The 27,577-nt window shown below is 38.6% G+C and overlaps 2 protein-coding genes across 5 annotated transcripts; one reads left to right on the top strand and one right to left on the bottom strand.

Moving 5' to 3' along the window:
* Positions 1-5,186: 5,186 nt before the first annotated feature.
* Positions 5,187-14,377, bottom strand: RTCA (RNA 3'-terminal phosphate cyclase). The gene is made up of 11 exons (XM_049809167.1): positions 13,980-14,377; positions 13,755-13,855; positions 12,588-12,731; positions 10,987-11,110; positions 10,413-10,471; positions 9,750-9,891; positions 7,879-8,003; positions 7,689-7,747; positions 6,965-7,059; positions 5,721-5,825; positions 5,187-5,362 (listed from the first exon to the last, which is right to left on the bottom strand). The coding sequence occupies exons 1-11, from the start codon at positions 14,022-14,024 to the stop codon at positions 5,264-5,266; spliced, it is 1,098 nt and encodes a 365-aa protein (XP_049665124.1). The 5' UTR covers positions 14,025-14,377; the 3' UTR covers positions 5,187-5,263.
* Positions 14,378-14,650: 273 nt separating this feature from the next.
* On the top strand, positions 14,651-27,462 carry DBT (dihydrolipoamide branched chain transacylase E2). 4 transcript variants are annotated; one of them, XM_049809153.1, is made up of 13 exons: positions 15,056-15,117; positions 17,744-17,867; positions 18,565-18,629; positions 19,602-19,725; positions 19,898-19,973; positions 20,846-21,027; positions 21,389-21,516; positions 22,305-22,548; positions 23,336-23,502; positions 24,521-24,598; positions 25,512-25,703; positions 25,867-25,938; positions 26,823-27,462. In XM_049809153.1, the coding sequence occupies exons 2-13, from the start codon at positions 17,780-17,782 to the stop codon at positions 26,988-26,990; spliced, it is 1,584 nt and encodes a 527-aa protein (XP_049665110.1). In that variant the 5' UTR covers positions 15,056-15,117; positions 17,744-17,779; the 3' UTR covers positions 26,991-27,462. The 4 variants fall into 4 exon arrangements, with proteins under 4 accessions (XP_049665112.1, XP_049665110.1, XP_049665109.1 ...); XM_049809152.1 differs by lacking the exon at positions 15,056-15,117 and having other exon boundaries at positions 15,482-17,867; XM_049809154.1 differs by lacking the exons at positions 15,056-15,117; positions 17,744-17,867 and adding an exon at positions 15,482-17,258.
* Positions 27,463-27,577: the final 115 nt, after the last annotated feature.

Here is a 27,577-nt window from a genome sequence, read left to right on the forward strand (position 1 = left end):
CCACCACACACCACCAGCGTGAAGGGCCTGGCTCCGTCTCCTCCATAAGCTCCTCGCAGGCACTGGCAGGTTGCTGGTAGGTGCCCTCAAAAGCTGTCCCCTCCCCAGGCTGAGCAAGCCCCCTTCCCTCAGCCTCTCCTCAGAGGGATCCAGCCCCAGACCACCTTGACCATTGGTGTTTTTCTTGTATGGAGGGGCCCCAAACTGGATGCAGTATTCTCAACATGGACTAGAAAATAGTAAATGTTTCACTAATATTTTAGTGACCAGAATGAGATGCGTAGGCTTAGAAGAGGAACAGTTACCAGCTGAAGTAGATTTAAGGGCATGAGAGGAGGAAATGTTCAAAGGTACTCTTTCTGAGAGTAGCAGAGTTCAGTCAGAACCAGAGTGCGGTATTTCCTGGGCAACTTTTTGTAACTGGCTGCATGTAATGCCCTTATTATTTGTCTTGATACTTCAGTCCCCACATACCTCAGTGCAGTGCCTTTTTCTGGTCATCGCATTCATCCAAACACAATTCTCTCTCATGGAAGTACACTAGGGACACACGGTTTGAGAGATTTAATCCCATTTCCTTGGTATATAGAACTCGTGAGTCATTGCCACTACTTGTTTGAGCAGTATTAAATGTAAGCATCTTAGTTGTATCTATACACCCACACTGAAGTTTTTATATAAGATTCAAATGTGCCTGATTAACATAAGAAAACCTAGTGCATATTTGTAGAGCAGGTGCAAGCAATGTCTCATCTCTTCCTGAACAAAAGGTTAATACATTCCCAGAAGTGACTTAATCCAACCTTACTGCTAAAAATGATACGATTGTAAATGCATATAAATGAAAGGTAAAAAGCTTCAAGTAATGCACTGTAATTATTAGTTAATATTCAAAAAGGGCAGGAAGTTTAAAAAAAGAAAAGTTACACCACTAACTACCAACAACTAATTTGCACACACTGCATTAATTTTAGGAATTAATTATGCTGTAAAATTCAAGCTTAAGTGCATACAGCACGTGAAATGTAGGAGTGTGATGTAACAATACCTGCAGCTCATGTTTTCACCTGTAGTTTTAAAATCTAAGTGAATTGAAAGTAAATAGTAAACCTGAAGGATTTAAGTTTTATGATGCGGAACCCTGTTGAAAAGGGAAAATAGCAACGCGGTAGAATATGAATGATGCTAGCAGTCCCAAATTCATTTTATGAATTTTATTACCTCAGTTAAAATTTGTTCAATTATATATGTAATGAATAGTAATTAATTATTATATATAGAAAAAGAACAGGAATTATGATAAACATTTCCTGGCAAGAGGTCACGATGAGGTGACAGGATGTGAATCGAGCCCGAGTAATAAATTCTGTGTGTGTACGTGTGTAGCAGGGAGTAAAAATTGTTCGGGGAATTTAATCATATTGAAGAAAAAAAACCTGTTGTGGATGTCTCCCATCTAGAGATTTTCTAACCCCTGAGGAGAAAAAGGTTGCATGTAAAGCCTGATCAAATCAGCTTCCTGAAGGAACCAGGTTCCTTCAACCCAGGAAGCACTGCAGGGATGGCACAAGGGGACAGCCATCGCAATGACAAAGGCGAGCAAGGAAGGGCCACAGCTCACCAGCCTCCTCATCCAGCTGGTGGCGGCCCCCGATGAGGTGGCGGCCCCCGTGGTCGTGCCACAAGGAGAGGGGGCTGGACACTTGAACAGGCCTGCAAGGAAGCTTCCGAGGACTGCCAAGTATTAATGACCAGGTGCTCTTTTTAGCAGGCTTACGAAGAGCAGGGATGTGCAGTAATAGTTGTCAGTATTGCTGAGCTGCTATTTATTGTACTTTTGATAAGAGGAGGGGTTTTTTTCTGGTAATCTGGGTTTTGTTAATCTTTGTTAAATATGTTGGCTGATATGCTTATATGCTTTTGTATGTCAGTTTGGAAGACAGGAATTGCATTTTAATTTTTCAATGGGATTTTTTTTGTTCAACTGAATTTTGGTTTGGGTTGTTTTGGGTTTTTTTCCTTAGAAACAAAACCTGCACATTTTTAAATTATTTCCAAAAGAAATTTTTAGTTAGATAGACCTGACTTCAGGAAGTGTTGGACAGAGCTAGAAACTCTAACATGAGATTAGTTTTCTCAAGGTTTCATTAGCTCTTCTTTTTTGCTGCAATTGTTCCAAGACAGTCTTGGGCATTTGTGAATGTGGGGAAAAATTTTGCAGCACTGCAGACCACATCTCAGGTGTGCAAACTGGCATAGTTTTTCAGAAGCAAAGAAAAGCTATGAAAAGGTACTGTAGCCAGCCTTTGAGACCAGATACAAAATCATGCTCAAGTTTATCCTAATTTTCATTACATAATGCAGCATGTATATGTGCACAGATATATAAAGGTCTGCCTAAATTTAAAAGGTTTAATTTAGCTGTGCTTTTATTCATAAGGTTTTCTTAACATGACAGGAGCTACTTATGCTGTTTAGTTTTTTAAACCATCTAGGCAATTAACATCTATGTATGCTTATAGTTCACAAATAATCTATTAGGCAAGAAAGTAGGTCAGTCTTATTTCATTGCTAAAGTGACGCAGTGATTACAGGGCAAGAAGGCCAAGTGTGTAAGGCACTCACTAGAGATTTTAAAACCTAAAGGGAAGGTGTTAGTTCTGGATTGTAATTTATAAAGATGTACACAATGTTGGCTTACTTTGAATAACAGTACAAAGAATGTCAATTTTATTATTTCTCAAGGAGCATAATTTCTACAAATGTTGGAACTGTATAATAAAAAATAAATTTAATTGCCTGTACTCTGTGAAATTTGCTTGACTGGATAATGGTAAAAAGCTATTAAATTACAGAGACCAACAATTGGTCTTTGAAGGTAACAAAAAGGAATGCTTTAACTACGTAGGTTACAAACTGTATTCAGTATGCTTTTCTGTATTAATTTTCAGCAAGGATATATAACTATTTGTAATAAATTTTTTGTTTTATCATCTTAGTTCTAGGGCTTACAGAAGCTTCCTTGTTCTCAGCTGCCAGAGCAGCCTGAGTATTTCCAACATACAGAAATCTTCTGAGTAAGGTAGAACTGATTATATCATTTTCTTCTGCCATGTTTTTTTTCTGAAGAAGTAGTGAATAACTGGTATATTGCTAAGCTCACCTTCCCAATACATTTCCTGTAGCAAGAAGTAACTTCCATTTAAGAAGCAGTGCCTCAGCTTAAGAAACAAACAAACAAAAAAACCCACAAAACCAACAAACAAAAAGCCTAACCCTTTTGCCTGCTCACATTAAATATCAGTTCTGGGAGTGGCTAAGCTCTGTTAACAAGTTGTCGAGAAAAATTGTAGAACCTCCATCTTTGAAATTTTTCAAAACCTGACTAGACAAGGCTCTAAACAACCCGATATAACTTCTAAGTTAGTGGTCCTTTGATCAGGTGGTTGAATTAAATTACACCCAGCCATCCCTTCAGGAGGAATTTCTCCATTAGAAGTTAAATTAGTCATATTAATTTTTTGAATTGTGGGAACAGGTAAAAATCCAATCAAATGTGACTTAGAAGAGCTTGTTTTCTTAAGCACACACAACAACTCTTTAGGGGACTTCTTTTAAGTTTTTTTGAAAAAATACATTCAGAGTTCCTCCAAAAAGAAACATTGAAAATATTAGCAGCACAGACTAGGAATTGAGAGAGGTGCTCTTCAACGGCAGTGTTACAAACATACCTCAGTGTGTATCTGCTGCCCCCTTCAGACCATTCCAAGTATTAGAGAAAAAGCATTACTATTTAGTCAGACATTAATAGCATCCCATTCTTTTGCACTAGTTTTTGGGTGGGGAGAGGAGAAGAACCCTAAGAAGAAACATGTTGTTAAGTAGATAGTTGGTGAACGTTTTTGTATATCAGCAAAGGATTTTTCTTATGTTAGAAATGCACAGTAATTAGTTTATTAAGACAAATGGCACTTCAAGTTACATCTTTAGCTGTTAGGTTCAGCAGACACAATTGAGGAGAAAAAGATCTTAGAGCAAAGGCTGCAGACTGGGCTGTGGAAAAACCTGGAAATCAATTCAAGCTTCCAGGGTGCATTTACATAGTTTTGGTTAAGTGATTCCAACTCTGATTCAGTTCTTCATATGCAAAACAAATTATGCCCCATCTCTCCTTTTATCTTCCTTTGACTTCAGAAAAAAGCTTTTGTAGCATGATCAAGGCCACATTGGCAGAAGGTCTTCCTTACTTAATCCACAGATGGGGATAACACAACTGCATTTTATATGCCTAAAGACACCTGTGTGTATATGCAGTGCTCAGTGTAAATACATGTATATGTATCTGTGTCTATATATGTGTGTTCAACAGCTCCCAAATCTCACCTGAAATTAAGTGCTTCCTTTAAAAAAGAGCAAACAACAACAGCTTTGCAAAAACGTAGACCCAGTTACTATGCTAACAAGGACAACTGTAGACAGAAAATCCAATCATATCATAAAGTTAATATTTTGTGTTTGGGACATAATGTGGTACATTGTTGTAGCTTGCCTGAGACTTTTTTTTTAAATAGATGAAAAGAGAAGATTTAAAAGGAGATTATTCTATGCATTGTGTTCTTTCTGTAGGGAGAGAAAGAAATTATGCTTCTGAAAAGTTACTTTGTATCCATCTCCCACTAACACAACCTGCTGAGATAACAGCAAATATAAATACCAGGCTTTCATTATGATGATATTGCTTTATTATTTCCTCACACACAATTTAAGCAAAATGGTTAAGGAAGAACAGTGATACAGATTTGATGGTGCACTTCATTCCGTATACCTCTCAACATATAGGTTCCCAAAGAATAAAACTCACATTTTTTTTAAAGAGGAAAGAATGTATCAGTATTTTTTCAAAACTGAAACAATTATTTTCTACTTTGGTGAATCTGAATTTTCAAAGCTTCTAATTGAAGCTCTCAAATACATACAATGTATTCTATTTGCTGTCCTGTCTGTACTCATTTTGCTGCTAACAGTAACAAAAAAAAAAAAAAAAAAAAAAAGTTTCCATTTTTCACACCACAGATTCTCAGCATAGGAAGGAAAAACTCGACATCATCCTTAAAGTTAAATCACTTGGATGTGACAGAAGGCCCCTCCTGTTCACATGCATATTATACACCCATTGAAATGTAGTGCAATACATCACTGAGGTATGTTGAGTGTTGCTTTTGCCAGCTTGCTGCTTTTTTTCTTTTTTTTTTTTTTTTAACCCCTATAAGTTTGGGTTTGTCATCCCCATTCCTTGGCACTCAATGATGTAGGTATCTTTACTGGGATCTTCCTCTTCTGATTTTGTCACAGTAAATTTGGCCTAAAACAGGATTAGAAATATATCACTAATTAAGTTATAACATACATAAGTTTAAATATTCAGTATCTGATGCCCAATAATTGTATTGCCATGTGTTTATGTATGTTACAGCTTTGACTGATTTCATTAAAAAACATTTAAATAACGGTGGTAAAAGTATCTAACCATTCTAAAAACATTTAACTCTAACATATGTTCACTTTCTACAGGTAAACTCCCATATAAATATTGTAGCAATTATTTTATCAATGCTTGTCCTCCATGATCAAGTTCAGTTCACAATGCCTGCTGAACTGTACGTTTCCTAGATGACTAGATGACAACCAATAGGTAAAACTTCTTGAACTTTTGGACTCACCTTTGTTAGCTGCTCTGCAAAGTGTATAGCCGTTTGAGTATGAAGTGTAATTGGTCCACTTTTCACCCTAGACACCCCCTTTGCTAGCGCCATGAAAATGATTAGCTGAAAGGGAGAGAAAGGTAATTATTAAGTAACTCTTCAGATCCTAGGAACTTAATGATTTAAAAAAAATAAGGAAAAACATGCAAAATGACTGTAGATGTAAAAATGTGGTCTGCCATGTTTCATAAAAGTCCATGGTGCTGAGTGTTGAGAGTGATCCAAGGCTCAAGAAGCTTGGAAATTACTACTGTAATGCCTATTACCGTAGGGCTGCTACTGTGCTACAGTGGAGTTTGCCACTGAGTTCCTGTTACTACATTTAACTTTGCTCTCCCCCACCCTCCTGCCCTGAAATTCCCCAAAGTCATGTCAGACTCCAGATTGGCAGATTACTTTTATGGAGAGAAAAATTCAGGAACAGGCTTTTTAATTCTAACACTTTCTGATCACATATTCACCAGACAGATATCTAAAAAAATCTGGTTTGATTTACAAACATCACCATGACAAGTACTCTGTAAAGCGTGATATAGCTGTAGCATGTTTCTGCCAACTGTACCGTGCATGCTTTAGAAAAAGTAGGATGAGTTCAAGACCTGAATACTTCCTATTATACTACATAACAATGTGTGGCCAGGTGTTTAGAGCTAAAAGGTAATGTCATTCTATCTAGAACAGCCCAAGATTCTTATCAGGCTGCGTTACTGAAAATAAGATAGTCGAGGGTCTTCATTCTCAAATGAAATCAGGTGAGCAAGACAAACAGGAGCACCTCCTAGATTCTCTGTTCTCTAATAGCTTCACTTAGTATCTTTCTTATTATGTAACCAGGGAGCTTTTTTTATTCCACTACACAGAGTGCCAAATAGAAGCAAATTCCTACCTCTTTATTCCATACCTACTAAGATTTACAGGAAGGGAAAATTTAAGGGTGTTGGTACAAAGCCAGGAGTATCTGTGGTTCCTAGAACTGTATGTAATTTGCTAATCCTAGTGATATTGTGACCACACCCAGAAACCTCCTAAGACTTCTAATTATCAAATAGTTATGTAATGCCATGCCTACCTGAGGAGATACAGTCTAACTTTAAAATCTACATCTAATTCTTTCCCTGTTCAGATTTATATTCTTTACAAGTAATACATACATGCATGTTCTTGCTACTTCAACTTCATGTAAACACATACAGAAGCCTTACTTGGTCTTGCATAGAATCATCCACAGTTCCACCATGTTTAAGATTCCTAAGCAGTATCTCAGCTGCTTCAATGCCAACCTTGTCAGAATTCTTTCCTAACAGAGAAATCTGGGAGATTAGGATGCTGCCAATTATTATTTAACATTTTAAAAATACAGAAGGGAAAAAAAATAATCAAGAAATGATCAACTTTTTAAACCTTACTTCCATGCTCTTGCCTCAAATGCCTGCTTAAAAAACCTCTCCCATCTTATGATGACATGTAGTTCATACTTTCTAAGCAGCGGAAAGAAGTAGCCCCATTTAGTCAGAGAAACATTTTATTCAAACCATTTAAAACCAAAATAACTTCTATTCCTTTTAATCAGATACACATCTAGATTCACTGTTGAACAAAAACTTCACAGGTAAACCACAAAGACTGTATGTTCTAAAAGTCCAGAAGTATTTTCAACTCAGTGATCCTTAACAAACCATTCTGATAAAAATTGAGTTTAATAATTTTGTCATTTTTGTCACTATGCAGAAGCAGCATAGTACAAAGTATAAGATTCCATTGACTATGTTTAAAATCTGCTCATTTCTACTGTCCTTTATTACTAAACAACATCCATTTAAAAATGCAACACTCAAAGTATCAGATCTTTGAATATACTTCAGATTCCTATTTGTTAATAGTACAGTAAGTTAAATCTGAAAAAAGTATACTTCATGGAACTCTTACCTCTCTTGCCAAGTGATGACCCAGCTAACAAACAACCTGTTGAAGTCTCTGCAACAACACTAAGCAGAAAAAAACAGAACCAATATTAAGAACAAACTCACATTACAGTTTATTTATCAGATATGTAATCAAGATCTAGAATCAACCAGCAAGGTCACAGGTATCAATAGAAAGATTGGGCTCATCTTACATTATTCCACTTCCAGTCCCAAAGGCTTGATCATCAGGTTCTCGAACTGGCTGAATGTTAATGTAAAGATCTCTGATTTCTTTTCTGATGCATCTCACTGCTGCTGCTGACATGTCTTTTGCCAGCTAACAAGATAAGAGGTAAAAACATTAATTAAATTATGTAACTATAGTAACACTTTTTCCTCATAAGTCTAATTATTACAGTGAATCCCTGAATAAAGGGGCTACTTAATTAACTAGAAAAACAAAGGATTGTTATAAAACCACTACAAGCAAGCACTGAACATCATCTCTTCTGAGAATTTTCCCACAAAATTAAGGTAACATGAAATGCTGAACAAATTACAATTATAGTGATGTAACTAGAAACTTCAATATCAATAGAAATTCAAGAACTTTTCTCCATTCATAGGGAGATTTGATTTAGTCTTGATTATCTCAAGTCATTAGATTATAAAAAACAAAACAAAAAAACCCCACAACACCACCCCACAATTATTATATACAGGATATACTCTCTAAGGTGTAATATATAAAATCACAATTTTAAATCACAGGCAGGTGGGGGCAGATGAAGCTTATCCCATCCGTGTGATCCAATCATAGCCAATATTCATAGGTTTGGAGATTTTAAGACCAAAACCAGCAGTCCACAGCTCTTCAAAAGTAACTCAGTTTCTCCTCTTCCTTTCCCTAATTTATAGCCTGTGTGTGAGAAGGAGCCTTAAGGAGATCCCACTGCTCATTCTCTGTAAACACAGACAGGATAGGAGTAATAGAAAGAACGGAGGTACAAAGGAGCAAATTTCTCTCTGTTTTCTCTTTGGCTAAACCTAACCTTAACTTGTTCTAATACCCTTAGCAATAGTTGAAAAATTTTATGTAGTCTGACCTCTGCCTACTACAGTGCACCATAGTTTACCCATAAATCTATGAATGACAGCCATGATTTCAGATTTAAAATAATCTATGTAAATATGAACGATACATAAATCAGCTATGATACCTGTCGTGGTTTAACCCCAGCCAGCAACTAAGCACCACGCAGCTGCTCACTCACTCACTCCCCCCCCACCCAGTGGGATGGGGGAGAAAATTGGGAAAAGAAGTAAAACTTGTAGGTTGAGATAAGAACGGTTTAATAGAACAGAAAAGAAGAAACCAATAACAACAATGATAATACTAATAAAATGACAACAGTAATAATAAAAGGATTGGAATGTACAAATGATGCGCAGGGCAATTGCTCACCACCCGCTAGTCCCTGAGTGGTGATTCCCTGCCCCCCCTCCCCGCAGTTCCTATACTAGATGTGACATCCCATGGTATGGAATACCCCGTTGGTCACTTTGGGTCAGCTGCCCTGGCTGTGTCCTGTGCCAACTTCTTGTGCCCCTCCAGCCTTCTTGCTTGTTGAGCATGAGAAGCTGAAAAATCCTTGACTTTAGACTAAACATTACTGAGCAACAACTGAAAACAACAGTGTTATCAACATTCTCCACATACTGAACTCAAAACATAGCACTGTACCAGCTACTAGGAAGACAATTAACTCTATCCCAGCTGAAACCAGGACATACCCCTCAATATATGCTAAAGACTTTTGAACAGTCATATGAAGGATATAAAGGATACCATTTTCATTTCTTGTTTTAGCTGCTACCATATTACTATGCAATAAATGCATTTTAGAAATGTCCAAGATTTTATTCTACAGCCTGAATAATTGAAACCTTTTAATATGGCTACTTAGTTCATATGTGAAATACTGCAGAATACAGGAACAATAGAGGCATGTTAAGCAGATTACATGCAATTTCATATAGATATATGAAGTTGGACACTACCAGAGCTATTATCGACACTTACTTTTATAGGCAGTGCTCCAGCGACAAATGCTCTTCCATATATCTTTGTCACTGTGCCACGTTCTATTAAGTTTATTGGGCTTAACTCTTTGACTGGTGACATCTGGACTACAACTTCACCACCTCCCTGGGGATAGTAGCCCCTATTTAGAAACAGTAATCAGATATAACTAAATGCAAAGACCACAAGGAAACCAAGAAAATAGCTAGAAGGCTCTTCATATATTTCATTATACATTTTTATGTTCTCTGTTACTGTAGACGTGAATTTTCTTGATGTGTGCCTTAGATATCTTTATAATAGAATTACATTCTCTAACAGTATTACCTCATAACATACACTTTATTAACTACCCAACACCGACATAACTGGCACCTAGGAAAAAGCTCAGTAATGTACTGCCTGTTCAGCATGCACCTCCCTCAGGGGTGGCCCATAGGAAACATTAAACAGCACCTGAAGACTCGGCAATGAAAAAAAAGACAGAAAAGAACCATATCACATTCATCATATGGTGACAGTACATACAGGGGCAGCTAATGCAGATTAGTTCCTGTATTATAAATTCATCCCTCAGCTTGACTGAGGACACCTTGTATGTGTGCCTCTGCTCACACACTGGTTCAGTATGGCCTGCCTCTGCCACATGTCTCCATAACTCACCTCTTTTTTATGTCACAATTAAATGTGAAATTGAACTTTTCAACTATTGGCTTGAAAACCTGAAAAACAAACATATATAAACCACAGAGTAAATCTATTTTGCATTTCTAATTTCCCACTATTTTATGCAGTCTTCCAAAAAAAAAAAAAAGAAAAAAAGTTCAACACAGTAATTTCAGTTATATATTATATATATATATATAAAAAAAGCCAGTCTCATCTATACAGCTTATTTGACATTCCCCATACTTCATTTTGAATGACACTTTGTGTAAAAGGATTTTCTTATGGAAAGAGGAAGAGAAATTTTTAAAAATTCACAGCACTTATAGAATAAAGAATATATTTTAAGTGAAATTTTCTTTAGTAATTAAAAACAAACAGACTAGCTGCCTTTTCAGGCAATTCCATGAAACACTGGTTGCTCTCCACATACAGCGCACTAATAGTGTTATATTCGCATGCCTAATTCCATAATTACAAATAAACTTGCAGTAAGAGCAACAGAAGTACAGTAGTTACATTGCATATATAGGCATGAAAGATGCACCAAGCCAAAGGAATTTTTCCCTACCATGACTGTGTAGTCTATCTGAGGAGCCATCTCAGCATTAGTCCCACCTTTTAAATGAAGTTCTGATGGGGAAGCAGCAAACAGCACACAGGGCATTGCTACCTGCATCAGTAGACACACACTCCTAAAAGCAATTATAAGATACTCAAATGTCGTGCAGTCATAATCCATAGAATTCCATAGAATCATTACATATCAAAGGCAAATGACTTTCCAGAGCATTTACGTATTTGATCTTGAACATTATCTATAAAGTAAGCCTATTAGTCTTAAAAAATACTAATTTAAAACTTCATGTCCTTAGCAAGCCTAAATATAAAGGTTTTTGTTTCACAATAATTGTGTCTTTATTATTCCTGTTTGAAATAAAAGTAACGTAGCTTAGTATTGTGATGGGCCTGTGAAAATTGTAGGTTTAGCTAGCAGATGGTAAAAGCAGAAAAGGCTTAGGTAGCAATTTTAACATTTTAATACTTATTTAATAATAAAATATTTAGAAAATTACAAAATTGTTTAGAAGCTGGTCAGCATCCCGCACAAGAAAATTCAGGGGCATAGAAAATATGCTTTTAGATACAAGATTCCCCTATCGTTGAATCTCTCCAAATTTCATAGGTAATAAAAAAATTCTAAAATAAATTTTCCAAAAGTTTGTTCAGCAAAACAAACCAGTTATCTCATAGGGGTTTCAAACATAATTTTGAATTTTGAAAACGATAATCACCACTGAACTGAAGAAAACATGGTTTTATTTTCTTAAATAACTTCCAAATGTCTGTGAATCATACTGTTTCTCTTTTTTTTTGGCTTGTGCTTTATTACTAATTCTGCTGCATCGTTGCTTACTCAAACCTTTCTGCATTAAGTAAAAGGCATCAGCTTTGTTGTTTATACTATTGCAGCTCAGAAAAATATTTCTCTCAACTTAAAGGAAACCTTAACATACGCCTAACGTAGCTTACGCTTCCAAACAACTGTTCACACCAGCCTTCCATAGCTAAACCCATTTACTTGGTTTTGCAACAGATTCCAAGAACAAATGACCCAACACAGAAATAGAGGATAGAAGAAACACAAGCACAAAGAACCGCAGACAGAATATGTTCCCAGTTCCAAGGCTAGTATCCCATACTGTACCATTATGTGTGTAAGTAAAATCTCAAAATTTACTTTATTATATGATGAGGATTATTTCAGATCTCACAGATTTGACATACTTATGTATTTTGATGCATTTGTCCTGACATGCAACGTACTAATGTGAGAAAATAACGGATAAAGTTTTTAATACATGGGCAGCTGTTTTTTGCTTAACATTAATCATGTATTCAACTTATATATCAATTATAATTTAAAAACTATTACACTTGCACATACTTTATTCATACACATCCTGCCTACACTAAAGGTTTTTTGGTCACATATATCTGGCTCAGGCAGCACAGATTTTGGCTCATTACCTATGTATTAATGTTCTTTTTTTCCCCACTCTTTTGTGACAATTTTAAAGTTACCAGACCATCTTCTGTCATAATTTTAAAGTTACCAAAAGCAGTTAAGAGCAATTACCAGTCAGTAATTATCTGTGTACAAAGACATACCCTGCTGTTTTTGTATCTGCTATGTGGGTTCCACCTTTGATCTTCCCAGGAGTGAAGGTTATTTCTGTTGAGCCAATCTCTCCACCTTCCAGTTTCCCCTCACATAAATCTCGAACGATCTCCAATCCAGACAGATGCTGAGGCCTTTGAGTGACAATACAAAATTAAAGATACGTGCAAGTAGACTACATACTCCTGTTACATTAAAAGAACTACTAAACACCAACTAATACTGCAATTGCAAATTTCAGATCAAACAAGGATCGGAAATTCGATCTGGTTCCTACAGTACTTCTGAGTTCACAGGAGCTAAAGGAGCAGCATTCACGCCATTTTGGAATTTGCAGGGTTCTGGTGTGTTTTCCATTAGAATGGGTCCAGACAGACAGATGAGACACAGGAGCAGTCGCTTGCTCTAATGTGACAAATGCTTGAACAAAAACGCAATGGGATAACGATGGCAATCCTGAACTGGAGCCAAGCCAGTAACTGGTTGCCAGAGCCACAAGAGAGATAACAGTTTTGCTATGTATCTGTCTTGCTGCGCTTGTGTTTCCATTTGCTTGAGTAATTTAAATCGGAAAGAAATGAACTGTTCCTAACGCTGTATGCGTGGTGAACCATGTTTTGCTGAGGCATTACACGACCTTAACTGTACTTCGTATTTCATACCGTGCAGTCTGCTTAGCACCGTTGAAAATATTTTCGAGACGCTCTGTGAAGCTGTGGTGCCTGACAGGTGGCGACTGGGGCGGCGCCCTCACCTGCCCTGGCAGCCGGCCAGGGCCAGGGGCGGGAACTGCCCTGAGGGGAGCGGGCGACGGGCTCCGAAACCTCTCGCCGGGAGACTGCGGGGCGCCCGGTTCGTACCCCAGCGCGTACCCTCCGCGCTCAGTCCTTCCACGTAGCTGAGCCACGGGCGGGGTTTGCTGATAAAAAGGCCCTCTTAAAGCAATGGAAATACACGGGCTTCGTTCTTGCAAGTATTTCAGACAAAAGCAAGCCAAGGCGTTCGCACGGCTACGCCCCCGGCCCGGGAGGGCCTCACACACGCCGTGACGTGACGCCTCTGAACGCGCCCGGGGACCACAGGGCCCCGGGACCACCGCGTCCCGGGACAGCCCCCCCCGGGCGAGCCGACGTCAGGACGGCGGGAAGGGCCATTACCTGAGGCCGGGCTGGCTCCTCCCGGCGCGGATCCGGCGCACCCGCAGCGGCAGGCCCAGCACGCAGCTCAGGGCCGTGGATACTCGCAAGATCTGCCCGCCCTGCACGGAGAAACGGCGCTCGTCAGGCGCTACGGCACCTCCCACCCAGCGGGCGGCTACCGGCCCGCCCGTCACCGCTGCCCGGGGCCAGGTAAGGCGAGGCCAGCCCGCCGCTGGTGCTCACCCCCTCCATGATCCCGCCGTCTATCTCCACCTTGTCCCCGTCCATGACTGGCGGCGAGCGGAGCTGTCTCTCGCAGAGGCCCCAGCCGCGCCGATGGGATCCCAGCGGGGCCCTGCAGACGGCGAACCCGCGGCGAAGCAGCCCCCCGGTGCCGCGAACGCTTGGCCGACAGAAGCGCGCCCAAGATGCGCTCCGGTGGCTGGGGCGCCCCAACCCGCCGGTGCCGGTGTCTGGGCCGGGCAGCGGCGCCGGAGCAGGCGCAGAGCGGAGCCACCTCCCCCACCCCCCCGCCGCGGGTTGGCTGGGGCGGCTCCGCTGCGTGAGGAGCGGCCGCCGGGTCCCAGCGCCCGGGCAGCCGTGTAGAGGGCAGAGGGAGCTTCCTTCTCCCCGCGTTAACGTCCACGTCCCGACACGGGGCAGAGCTGCGGCGGCTCGGCGTCCCGGAGGAGGCAACGCCTTTCCTCTGTCCCGAGGCTACGGCCAAGGGCCAGGCTAGGCCGGAGCGGTGGCAAGCGCGGCACCCCGCAGGGCGCGACCGAGCGGCGGCTGGGACGGCAGCCCCGCGGGCACAGCTCTGCCCCGCGCCGCCGCCGCCTCCTGCTGTCACGGTTACAACGATTAGTTTACCCCAGAAGCGAGATCGCTAAAATAAGCACAGAGAGACATACGGGTGTTGGTCTGGCAGTCACACTTTACTACAGGTGTACCGGGAAATGCCGGGCCGTTCGCGCTGCCCTTCACGCCACTTCGGCCAAGGAAAAGCCGCATTCCCTCCACCACCGCCAGCGGCTTTGCTACGGCAACTCCCGTGAGGCGCTCGGGACAAGTGACGCCCTCCCGTTACTTCCCGCGGGCGTGTGACAGCTCCGAGGGGCCGCCTGCACTCCCCCGGCGGCAGGCACGACCAGACGGCTGCCCCGCGCCGCCGCCCCTCCTCGCTCCCGGCCCCCGCCGCCGCCGGCCTCCCTGGTCCGTGCCCAGGGTGGCCGCCCGCCGCCTGGTTGGCTGCGGTTGGCGTGGCTGCCCTCCGGTTGGCTGGTCGGTGGGAGGTGTGCGGGGCGTGGGGGCTGCCTCTTCCCGGAGTAAGATGGCGGCCGTGACCGCTGCGAGGAGCAGCTGCCGAGCCGCGGGGCGCCTGGTAAGGGGAGCAGGGGACCCTGCGGGTGGTGGCGCTCCCGGTTAGCCGGTGAGGGGGTGGGCAACGCGCGGCCTCTCCGCCTCGGCGGCGGCATCCTGAAGCCCTGTTGATTCCTTCCAGCTGGGAGCGAGGGAGGACCGCGCGACAGACCCTCGGAGCAGACATGACACGCTCGCGGACTTGCCGCCTCCCCTCAGCCCTCCCGCCGCCGCCGCCTCCGCGCCTGCGGGCGGGCGGGCGGTGCCCGAGCTACCCTTCCCGCCTCCCCTCAAGCCTGCCCGGCCGCCTCAGCCGCGCCTCCGCGCAGGCAGCGCCCCAGCCCGACGCGCCGCTGCCCCCACGGTGCGGCGTCACAGGTGACCGTGTCCCCCGCAGCCAGCCAGCCGGCAGTGCCCGGCCCCGCACGCCCCGTTGCTCCCGCGGTGCCGGCGGAGCCCGCCCGCTGCTCCCTGGGGGGGGTCAGGGTGTCCTCGCTCCCCAGGGACCCCCAAAACAGCCTTCCTCCGCCCCACGCTGCTGCCCCCGAATGTTTTCCCGTTGCCCATGTTGCCTGTGAAAGAAACGTGTGCCTCCTGTAATAGGCCACTGACAACCTTCTCTTACTTCTTAGTCAGCTGATTCATTGCATTGCCTATACGTTACACTGCCGTCACCGCTACTCCGCGTCAGCCCCCTTTGCATACCGTATCTGCACGGAGGCGGTGTAGTTACGCACACGGAAAGGGGAAATATATTTCTTTGAATCCCAGGAGCCTTTATATTTGTAAATCAAGTAGTTGAGATACCTTACCGTACTTCAAAAAGTGAATCTACTTGGTTGTCTTTTAGGACACTTACAATCTTATAAACATATACTATCATGAAAGCTTACTTCATGCTTTCTTCTGCCTTTTTGCATTATAGTCTTACTGCTGTAGTGAATAGTGTTGGTTTCCAGTTATGTCACTGCTGTGTTGTGGAATGTCAGGAAAAGAAACATCTTTTTTGTAAGATAATCCAAGTGAAAACAAAGTTAAGGATTGGTTCTAGTTTCTGTTATTATTTTTGTTCTTAATAATAATCCATATTGTATTTTGAAAGCATAGTAGTGAAGATTTTTTTCAGTGATACTTTTGTAATTATCTAGTTTTAGGCTACATATAAGTAATTTTTCTGCTTAAGAATATTGAAAATAGCAGCTTCTTTTTAGTTTTCTTTCTAACTAAACCATCTACTCTTAAATCCAGAGGGAGATTCTGATAAGATGACAATGCTCATTTTATCTATGTGCATGCTGAACTGTAGAATTGGCTATTTATAGTGTGTGTTTCCTGCAAGCACATTTTGAATTTTGTACTGTGAAACAGTGATAAGTTCCAAGAAATAATGTGGTTATTATAATATTAAAGGGCTTTATTTTAATATTCTCAATGCTTTTGCAAACACTTTTGCCAGTGAGAGGAAGAAGGACAAAGTAACGGTGGTTGTCCATGGGGGCTGTAAGTTGTGAAGAAGAAATGAGCCTAGGGGTCTTTGTGTTAAGTAGTAGGGAGATAACCGTTACCTAGACACAAGGACATGGTGCCAGTTATTTAGGTGAGAAATAATGTCTGACTGAAATATGCTACCAAGGACATTGGTTTAGTATATAGGCAACTATGTACTTGGAAATAGAGAATATGTATGCAAAACAAATCCAATGTAAGTAAACGTTCATTAAAATCACTCAATATGACAGCAAGTCAAAAGAGTTCTATAGAGGAGTATCCTCTAATGAGAAGTCATTGCCTTTGAGCACAAGCTATTCAATTTGACTTTGAAATTCAGTGTTACTTCATCAGGTAAACAGTTGCCTGCAGGCTGCATACAAACATTTTGTTCTGAGGCCAGCAGTAGATTTTTAGGATCAGTGGTGATTTAGGAAACCCCAGTTGGCTTCTTTTTAAGGAAACAACCAAAACTGAATTAAACAGGGGCAAGGCAGTTCTCCCCCAGATGGCATACAGCTCTCATGTTGTCTTGGTTCAAACAACTCTTAGTCAACCAGGTTATCAGTGGCTGATGCATCCTCAGTGAGAGACTGGAGCGGGCCCTCAGTTTCTTCACACAACAGTAGCTTCACACTTCGAAGACTTGAACAGGACAGATGTTATCTTACTGTGGTATTATTGCCTTTAAATTGTCATATAGCACAATAGGGGTGACATAAACATAACTGCTAGTACTGTGCTTGTTGGTTTTTTGGTTGTTTTTTTTTTTTACAGACATCAAGATACGTAGATGTGTATGCTATGGATATTAGAACTAATTTTGTCTTTTATATGCTTTTGTTACTTCCTTATTTGGCATTACACAGAAAATGGTATTGCAGTGATTAAATACTAAAATTAGTAAGCACAACCTCTTTATTTCACGGATTTTAATTTTTTCCCTTGTTAGAAAGAAATACTGCTCTATGAAGAGGTTGGGTACTGTATTACTGCTTTAACGTACTAGCACACCAACTTTTTAGTAGAGAATGTGCAAAACTGCAAGCCAAAAAGACTCCATTTTTAAAAAATGCAGTAGTTCTGAATTATTCCTACAAATATAATTTGAAGCGGCATTGAAACTCTTCTGTAACAAAACCAGTCTGTTTTTTTGGCAGTGATATTACTAATTCACTACCTGTATTGGTTACCAAATGTTAAAAACACATGGAAAGCGTTATGAAACTTCACATTTAGAAATAGTTCAGAGATTTGATGTGCTCCTTGTGATCATCTTCGCAGGTAAATACTGAATGTTTTCCATGTAGGGTCATATAAAGAGAAAAGAGTCTTATTCTAAGTTTGGGACAAAAAGATCTTGTTGGACAAAAAAATGTAACCATGGATTCAAGTGGGAAGAAAAACAGAATTAAAAATAGGAGAAAATAGGCTTGTGAAGATGTACATTATATACCACTTTTGTAATTGAATGAGAATTTTAAATGTGTTCATAAAATAAGATTTGTCATAGCTTAAAATTACCATTTTACCTGATTTTTTTAATAAGAAAAATTGTTTGGAGGACTAATGAAAAGGTTTTTCTGTTTACTAATTATAGGAATTAGAAAAATACTTACTCTAGATCAGTAGATAAAACTTTAGTTGCAGGCAGCTGCAAAGTAATTCAATATAACTTTGTTAATATAACTTTGTTGTGTCCTTTATGGTAGACTGTATTGTATAAATATTTGTTCCTAAAAGAAAGGGGATAATATTAAATATAACTTGCAATGCTAGATTAAATAATATAGAAAATGTGTACATCATCAGTTCATAACTGTACAGTTTTCTGAACAATCTACTTTTTAAAAGTGTAATATAAAATCAAATAGTTGAACAGCTTGGGGGGTGGGAAGGGCAATCAGGAAGTTTCATATGGTCTGTAATTACTGAAAGGATTTGAAAAAAAAAAAAAGTTAAAATGAACTTTCCCATGCAGGTGTGCTGTTTTCTGGCTCCTCTAAGAAGATAATTTCTAAATTTTACAGTTTTGAGCTACTTGAGGTACATTGTAGCACCTGATTTTTTTTCATATCTCTAAATAAATTAGAGATAGTATCTACAGATAAGTTGTTATTTTTATTAATTTTACAGCACTCTAAGACAAAATAACACCAGAATTACATTAGATTTAAGAAATCTTACTAAATAAGGAAGGGTCTGAACTAACTTCTGTTGAGATTAATGATAAAATGCCCGTTTATGGCAATGCAAGTGCTACTGGCTTTGCTTTTGACCAAAATCATGACTGATTACATGATGCTTTAAAGTATAAGGTTTTGTCTGAAGAACCTTTCAGAAAATTCTGTTGACCTTTTAAGTTGATTTCTGGATAAATATAATTGTAACCATGAAAGAAAGCCATCTCATGCCCAGTTCTTTAAAAATGTCATTAAAGTTCATGTGAAATGATATTTACTTGAAGATGATTACCTTCTATATATTAGCAGAAATAAAAGGGCAACTGTCTGTGCCCTCTGGTGTGAATTTCCTTTCCAATTAGTAGTTCTGATCAACCTTTGATTGGAATAAGAACTGACAAAGAAAAATATGCTGATTTTTCCTGCAGTCTAGGGGACCCTTCCAGCACCCATTCTGGATAAGAATTATTTCAGATGGCTAATGTAGTTGATATTATGTATGCTTTTTGTGTGTGTGTCCTGATTAAACTAATTGCTTAGAGAAACAATAGCAAGTATGAATCTCTTACCAGATCTTGTCATGATTTTTGTTAATTGGTTATGTTGTTGTGGCTTCAATGTCCCCATGTGTTGTGTTAGTGAAAGAAGTTAAAGACCTGGCAATGCTTATGCTAATTTATGGTTATTGTACATTCAGTATAATTGTGTTTCCATAAGAACTTCTCTTATATAAACTAGAATTAAACTATTTAGTATTACTGTTGCATCAGGAATATTAAATGAGCTCAACATTCCTCAGTCCATTATATTAACACTTGAGACTTTTCTCCCCCAGGTTTGCATTCACCGTGTTAGATCGTGCAGCAGCATTCGCTTTATAAAATCAAAATATGTGTGCGTGTTTGACAAATCTGCCCTCAAGTTTAGTCATCAACAGCGATTATTCAGAACATCTGCTGGTAATCTTTTTCATAATAAAATAATTTATTTTATTTTGCTATTTTATGATTGTTATGTTAGCGGTTTGTATATGACTGGTATGTAGGCTATTTTTGATGCATTCAGATTTTTCTGTCTGATATCTTGTATGTACTATTAAACATACTGTATTTTCTTATTGTCTGTTTTAAGTTTCGTGTGGCCAAATTGTCCAGTTTAAGCTTTCTGACATAGGAGAAGGGATTACAGAGGTGACTGTAAAAGAATGGTAAGATCTACTTTCTTAGAACTATACTAAGAAATCAGAAAGTAGTTTAACAGCTGTATTACCAGTTATTTATCTGAGAATGTTTTCTGGGTTACTAGTGAAGTTTTTCTAGTTTCATTTTCCACATTTTAAAACCTTGTGTATACTGAGCTTTACATCTTGTTTATTTGCAGTCTGGTTTATTTGGGAGTGGAAAAGATGGAAGGAATGGGATGCCCTAACTGCACCTGTATATAGACTTTCCTTCAGTGATTAATGTTTTCAGAGTGCAGGAGGTCTGTCTTTTATTATACTTAGTTAGGCTGAACTTTAGAAACAAATGACTAGTCTGGAGAATCCACAAAATTTTATCCTATAGCCCTTCTCTATTGACTTTAGTAAAAGATTTGAACGTTTAAATTGTTTGTAAAAAGCCAATGATGAACGGATTAAGCAAAATCAAAGTGTACAGTGAAGGAAGGCAGTGTTGAAATGCCTTGTTCTTTGTACAAATAGATGAAAATGCTTCTCTTTGCATAGAAGACAGTGTTTCCCACTTTCAGTTTCTTTTCTGAAACTGATCATATACTGATCCTGCCAATTTAAAACTAAGAACTTGCTTAGGTTCAGACTAAGCTGGGCTCATTCTTATTTTTAGATGGCTTATAATCTGTCAAGAAAACTCTGCTTTACTAAAGTAATAGTAAAAATATATGTGTGATAATATTCTAAATCGTGTCATTTCACACAACAAAGGCTTCTGGAGTAGTCAGGCAAAAGGTATATTCATTTTTATGTTATGGGGATGTACATAGCTGAATTTATCAAAAGAATACACAGCATAGATTTTTACACTTAATATGTCTCATATTAGCCTGTGTCTTTTCTGTTAGGTATATAAAAGAAGGTGATAGCGTGTCTCAATTTGATAGCATCTGTGAAGTACAAAGTGATAAAGCTTCTGTTACTATTACTAGTCGTTATGATGGCGTCATTAGAAAACTCCATTACAATTTAGATGAAATTGCTTATGTTGGAAAACCGTTAGTGGACATTGAAATTGATGCTTCAAAAGGTATTGTAAGCCATTTTTTTCTATTGCTTATTTTATGTTTGTTGTCTTAAAACCATCAGTGACAGAGGAGTTTAGTTTTTCCTCCTGAAAAAACTGAATTATTTTTTTCCCTTTATAAAGTCAAGAAGATTTAAGTAGAAAAAGCCATGATATTTTATTAGTACTTAAAATCTCAAAAGCCAGACATTTCCTGTTGAAAATTTAGCTTAAGCAGCAGTCTTTAGCATGCTATGTTCTCATTCATAGTAGCTCAAAGTAAATGTTAAAAACTTCAGCTGTCAGAGAATCACAGAGTGATTGAGGTTGGAATTTAACAAATGCTTATAATGTAGTAAAGTTAAAATTTTCTTTTCATTTGCAGGTGTTGCCCCAGAAGAAGATGTTGTTGAAACACCTCCTATGTCTCATGAAGAGCACACTCACCAAGAGATAAAAGGTCACAAAACATTAGCAACCCCTGCAGTTCGTCGTCTGGCCATGGAGAACAATGTAAGTTTGCTGAATCAGATCCTGCTGCATTTTTTCCATCTTTTATATAGCAATTTGACTGACTAGGAGAACATTGATCTATAGGAAAGTGCAGTGAGAAATGACTTGTTTACAAATACATTTCAAATACGTAAAAACTGTTGCAAAGATGAAGAGGATTGTGGTTTCTGATGATTATGGAGGACAGGAAAAGAACTACTGGGCTTAAGCAGCAGCTAGGATGCTTTAGGCTGGAGATTAAGAAAATGTTTTTAGAATAAAAATAATAAAGTATCAGAATAGATTCCTGGGACAGAGGAAAGAGGAGGGAAAAATGGAATCTCAGTTTTAGCTACCTTGTTATGTTTTTCAGATTTGTATCAGAGCAGAGGATGTACTAGGTGATATTTTAAGTACTTTTCTAAATCTTTTTTTCCTGTGGATCTATGAATATTCCACTGGTTTTGAAAGCCTGTGGTGCATTTTCAGGAGAAAAATATAACAGTGAGTAGAGAAAATTAAGTGACAAATAACTTTCCTCAAATTAATATTTCGCTATTGATCCTGTGAGGTAATTAAGAGGTAAGTAGTATTCATAGTTCCTCCTTAAAGTATGCAATTAGACACCTAATGGGCCTTCTGAATGATTTGAACAATGTTGAGTACCAAATAAATCATAGAAAGGGAAGGAAAACTGTAGGTGTGTTAGATCAGTAACTGGAATAATTTTTAACTGTAGCTCCCAACATAGGATATTTTTTTATATTGTTGTAAAACTAAAGTGTCATAGCTTGTTACATATGTTTCAGATTAAACTGAGTGAAGTTGTTGGAACAGGGAAAGATAACAGAATCCTTAAAGAAGACATACTCAATTACTTAGCCAAACAAACAGGAGCTATTTTACCTCCATCACCGAAGGCTGAAATTATCCCACCTTTGCCAAAATCAGAGACTCTGCCAGCTGCTCCAAAGGACAAAGCACGCAAAATTCCTGTACCTGTTTCCAGACCCATTGTGTTTTCAGGAAAAGATAAAACTGAACCTGTAACAGGTAAATCATGAAATATAAAATCTTGAGACCATGTTCACAGTAGAATACCAGTAAATGTTACTCAGTGAACAGTTGATTCCTTTTGATGGGAGTGTGTTTCATGTTATTGTCATGCAAGTGAGGAATAGGAAAACATCATCTGTAAGAAGGTGTTGCATGAAATTATTATTCTATGAAATAATTGTTCATGTTTTGGTTGGATGGAGGTGGCTTGCAAGTTGCACTTGCGCATTTTTAGTCTGTGTTTCTTCAAATGTATGCTGAAACAGGTAGGAATTCTGAAATGTGAATTTGTCACAGTATGAATCATTATGCAATTGGTGGCAAAGTGCAGTGAATTTAAGGGTTTATCAGTGCTTAATAATAGTGTACTTCAGCATTCACACTTGTTCTGGAGAAAAGTGCAACAAAAGACACTAAGGTAAGAAAAATCACATTAAAAGAGGAAGATAAAAGGTTTTTGCTTGCCTTTCAGGCACTGTTTATTTGGAGAGGCTGGAGAGAGTAGTGCAGGTTACTGTATTATGAGTTCAAATACATACATACATAGGAGAGATACGCAGTAATATAATCTGAAATATTAGAATCATAAAAAATGAGTTGTATGTGCTGAATAACTGTTGATCCTAACATGAGCTCTACCCTGTCCTTTTTTTGTTGTGGTTGGGTTTTGTTTTGGTTTGGGTTTTTTTGTGTAATTTGTTCAATCGAAACAAATAATTGAAATTTCACCATAGCTTCCAGAAGCAAATTTTGTTCGTTTAAGAAGTCAGTGAATATTTTCCAGGTTTTCAGAAGGCAATGGTGAAGACTATGAGTGCAGCCTTGAAGATACCCCACTTTGGTTATTGTGATGAGATTGATTTGACTCAGCTTGTCCAGTTGCGAGAAGAGCTGAAACCTCTAGCACAAATTCGTGGAGTTAAGCTTTCCTTTATGCCTTTCTTCATAAAGGTAAGATGTGCAGCAGAGCACTGCATGGAGTACTTATCAGATTTTGGCAAAATCTGCATAAATGATTGTTGTAAGTTTGGAGTACCTCTCTCTCATCTGAATAATTACAGGTCACAAGAAATGTCTCAACTTTTCTTGTTTATTGAACCACTTACCAGTTTACTGTTGGAATTGTAGTTAGGGTTATATAATATCATGGAAAATTTGTTAAATATGAATGGAGAAGGATAGAGCAGATAAAGCATTATTCATTATGGGGGGTAAGCATCACTACGTGTTTGGATTATACAAAACAACTTTTGGAAACTGTCAGTATTTTTTATGAGCTCCATTAAAATGAGCCTCACGTGAAATGCATCATTATTATTGTTATTGTTGTTATATTTTTGTTGGTAATGAATCCCTTAGGTGAATCAGTCTCTCTCTTCTGTTGTTCAGAAGACCAGACACTTGCACTCATTTAGTTGCCATGGTTCCATTTCCAACTGTGAGCATCAGTGAAGGCTGATGTACTGCCTAAGCTATGCATTGAATAGCTTAGTCTGAAACTTCTGGTAATGCTATTTCAATTAGAGTGCTAAGTAAGCACTCGTTCTGCTCACTCTCTTTAGGGTGAATGAATATTACTTCCTTGAAATAATTGTCATCTAAGTGGAGAGCTGAGAATGACATTGCTGCTGAATGTCATAACTTTGGTCTTTGGATATTTGATCTGAATTGTGGAACAGAAACAACAAATGCAGATTCAACTTCAATGATACTTGGGAAAGGGTTTATCACTTCTTATATGTCTGATAAATATTTGGGTTTTGTAAGTCATCTTTTTCTTCTGCTATCTTATTAATGACAGAGTATCAACAGACAAGTTTAGGAGAGTTTAAGCCAAATTTAGTTGCATTGAGGAAATCCATATTGTTATTAATCTAAATTGTCTCCCACCTTTCCTTCCTTTCCTTGCTGCTCTCTGGTTATAAAATATAAAAATCTATCTTCTTTTTTCTTCTTTTATACTTAACAGGCAGCCTCTCTGGGATTATTGCAGTATCCCATTCTTAATGCTTCTTTGGATGAAAGCTGTCAAAATGTCACATATAAGGTTTGTAAACTAGTGATAAAAGTTGTAAGCAGAAAACCTAAACTAATAGCTAACAAGGGCATTTCAGAATGTCTGAGCTAATTGTAAGAACCAAAATTATGGTGTCATGGTGGAAAATTATTTATATGTCCAGATTCTAAGATTGGATTTGATTTATTAATGATCTTATTTCAGTAGTTTGTTTAATGAGAGTCACTTTGTTATTCAGGCTTGCCTCAAAAATGTATATTAATATAGTGAGTGACTCCCTATCTTTCACCTGAAGATGGGCCAAGCATTTAAAAATCTAATACAGTAATTTTTTAGTAATGGGACAGTGGTTCCACTGTTCCAATGCTCAACCCTTATGTATTAAAGTAATATTTTAAACTCACTTTTGATAAAAACTATTTAATTTTCATACAGGGTGCTGGATTGATACTTCTGGGCAGCAAGTGTCTATTTTCTTAAGTGATGTGTACATGCTTCTTGCAATACAAACTCTTTTTGTGTTATTTTATCAGTATCTCTCAGATGAATCCTTATATATTCATTCTAGCAAATGAAAGGCAACTCAATTTCCTTTTTTATTTTAATTTTAGTATTCTCTTTAAAATCTGCTAGTCATGCTTTGTTACCCATATAATCATCCTAAAGTGAAATATTTATAGTGTGAAATTGATTCCAGGATTTTGTATTTCCTGGATGTGAAATTGCTGAAGTCAGTTTGCACTTTGCAGATGTGGAAAGGTAATATTTAAAAATTTACATCCCCTTTTCCCCTCAGAGTTGTATAGAGGAGTTGCTTACTACAGACAGCACTTTCTAGGTTAAAAAGATATATAAAGAAGACATTATTCAAGTGCTTTTTTATGTAAAATACATTTTATGTTAACTGCTTATGTTAATGTTGGGTTAATGAAACTTGTTGCAGGCTTCGCACAACATTGGAGTTGCTATGGACACAGAGCAAGGTTTAATTGTTCCAAATGTGAAAAATGTTCAGGTCTTGAGTGTGTTTGAGATTGCTTCCGAATTAAATCGCCTACAGTCCTTGGGCTCTGCAGGCCAGCTGGGAACAAATGACCTCACTGGGGGAACATTCACCCTTTCAAATATTGGCACAGTAAGTACAGGAAAAATGAGAACTTGGAACTGAAAACTGCTTCTGAAATGAATAACTTAGTAAAGTTTAATATGCAATGAACAAAACCTGTAGCAATTAATGCAAGAGGCAATTTGCTTTTAAAAAAATTGTTAACTAATATCCCCAGCTTTTTCTTTTCTAGATTGGTGGCACTTACACCAAACCAGTGATACTACCTCCTGAAGTAGCTATTGGAGCACTTGGAAAGATACAGGTATATTAACTTTATCTCAGTGATGTGAGTGTTTAGCTAACTGGGGTCATCTGTAATGAAAATGAAAGGTGGAGTGTCCCTTTGTTTTGGTTTTCTTGTATAAACATTTCCTTTTTGTTACAGAAACTGTGATTGAAAAGTTTTGTGATGTTTTTAGATGACTGTGCAGAGACACCAAATGTTTAAATAGAAGTCTCTTATGCCAAAGGTTCAAACTTGTTTTCTAGAATCCTGTTATATTTCACTCCACATACATGTTTAGCCTTCTAGTTATTAAGTTATTAACTTCTAGTTATTAAGTTTTACAAGTTTTGCAACATGGTGATAGCATTTTTGCTACCATTAAGGAGAAACCTTGAGACTAAGAAAGTATTCTGATAACGAAGTTTAATTTCATGAGCCAGATAGCTGAATCAGTGCAGAACTCTGTATGGTAAAGGCAGTTTCATATTTTCTGAATTTCAGGCTTTAATTCTGTAATATAGACATTTGAGATCAATGCTGGAAATGAAATTAGTATTAATTTAAAATACTTTCTCTGTGTTCTCCCTATGAGCCTTTTGTTTAGGGGATGCTTTAAGGAAACCGTTACTTTGAGCACTAACAGTGCAATAAACTATTTAGAAACTTTTGAGTCAAGAAAGGTTTTCACTACTTCAGTATTTCCATGATGGTGGAAACAGGATATGAGTGTTCATTATGTAGGTTTGCAATATATTCTAATCCACAGCACAAACAGTAATGGGAAGGTCTTTGGTTTTTGAATGGCACTACTGCTGTCTAATTTAGCAAAATTTTAAAATTTAGATTAACAAATTAACAATAAAAATAGATTTGTTAATGAAAGTATTTAACTTTTTTTTTCTCCTTCCTCTGATTGTTAGGTTCTTCCTCGGTTTAATGGAAAAGGTGAAGTATTTAAAGCACAGATAATGAATGTGAGTTGGTCAGCTGATCACCGCATCATTGATGGAGCTACAATGGCCCGGTTTTCTAACTTGTGGAAATCTTACTTGGAGAACCCTGCTTCGATGCTGCTAGACCTTAAATAAAGGAAACCATGGCTAGAATATGCCTTTAAACTTTGTGGACTGGACTAAATAATTATAAAAGCTGGCCTTCCTAGCACATGCCCTTTGCTACTCAATATAATTTTATGTGGTTAAAAGATCTCAGCAGCTGATATCAGTCTATCAATTGGTTGTTACTTCTTTTAATTAGTAGTGCTGTAATTTCTTCTACAGCTGACTGTCAAACTTAATAGGTCATGGTGCAACTTCTGAATATGGTGATGGAATGTATTTTGCCTTTTATAATGCATATGACTGTGAGGCTGGTGTGACTGAATGACACTGATCTACATCTGCAGTATTTATAACCCGATTAACCTGTTTTGAAGGGAAATACTCATAGTTCTTTCTTGTTGGACACGTAAATTTATTTTAACAAATAATATCCAAATTCCCAAAAGAAGTTATGCAAAAATCATATACAAATAAAATGCCTTTTATGCTTCTGCTGTAAGACGTCCAGAGAGCTTTTTGTTATTTAACTGAGTGAACCTCTCAAGTCTTTTGCTAGTCCACTTTTTCTTGGCAATTACTTGCACAGGTACTCTTTATAAAATTATAAATGAAGA

This window comes from Accipiter gentilis, chromosome 8 (genome assembly GCF_929443795.1).
Source record: "Accipiter gentilis chromosome 8, bAccGen1.1, whole genome shotgun sequence".
Lineage (NCBI taxonomy): Eukaryota > Metazoa > Chordata > Aves > Accipitriformes > Accipitridae > Astur > Astur gentilis.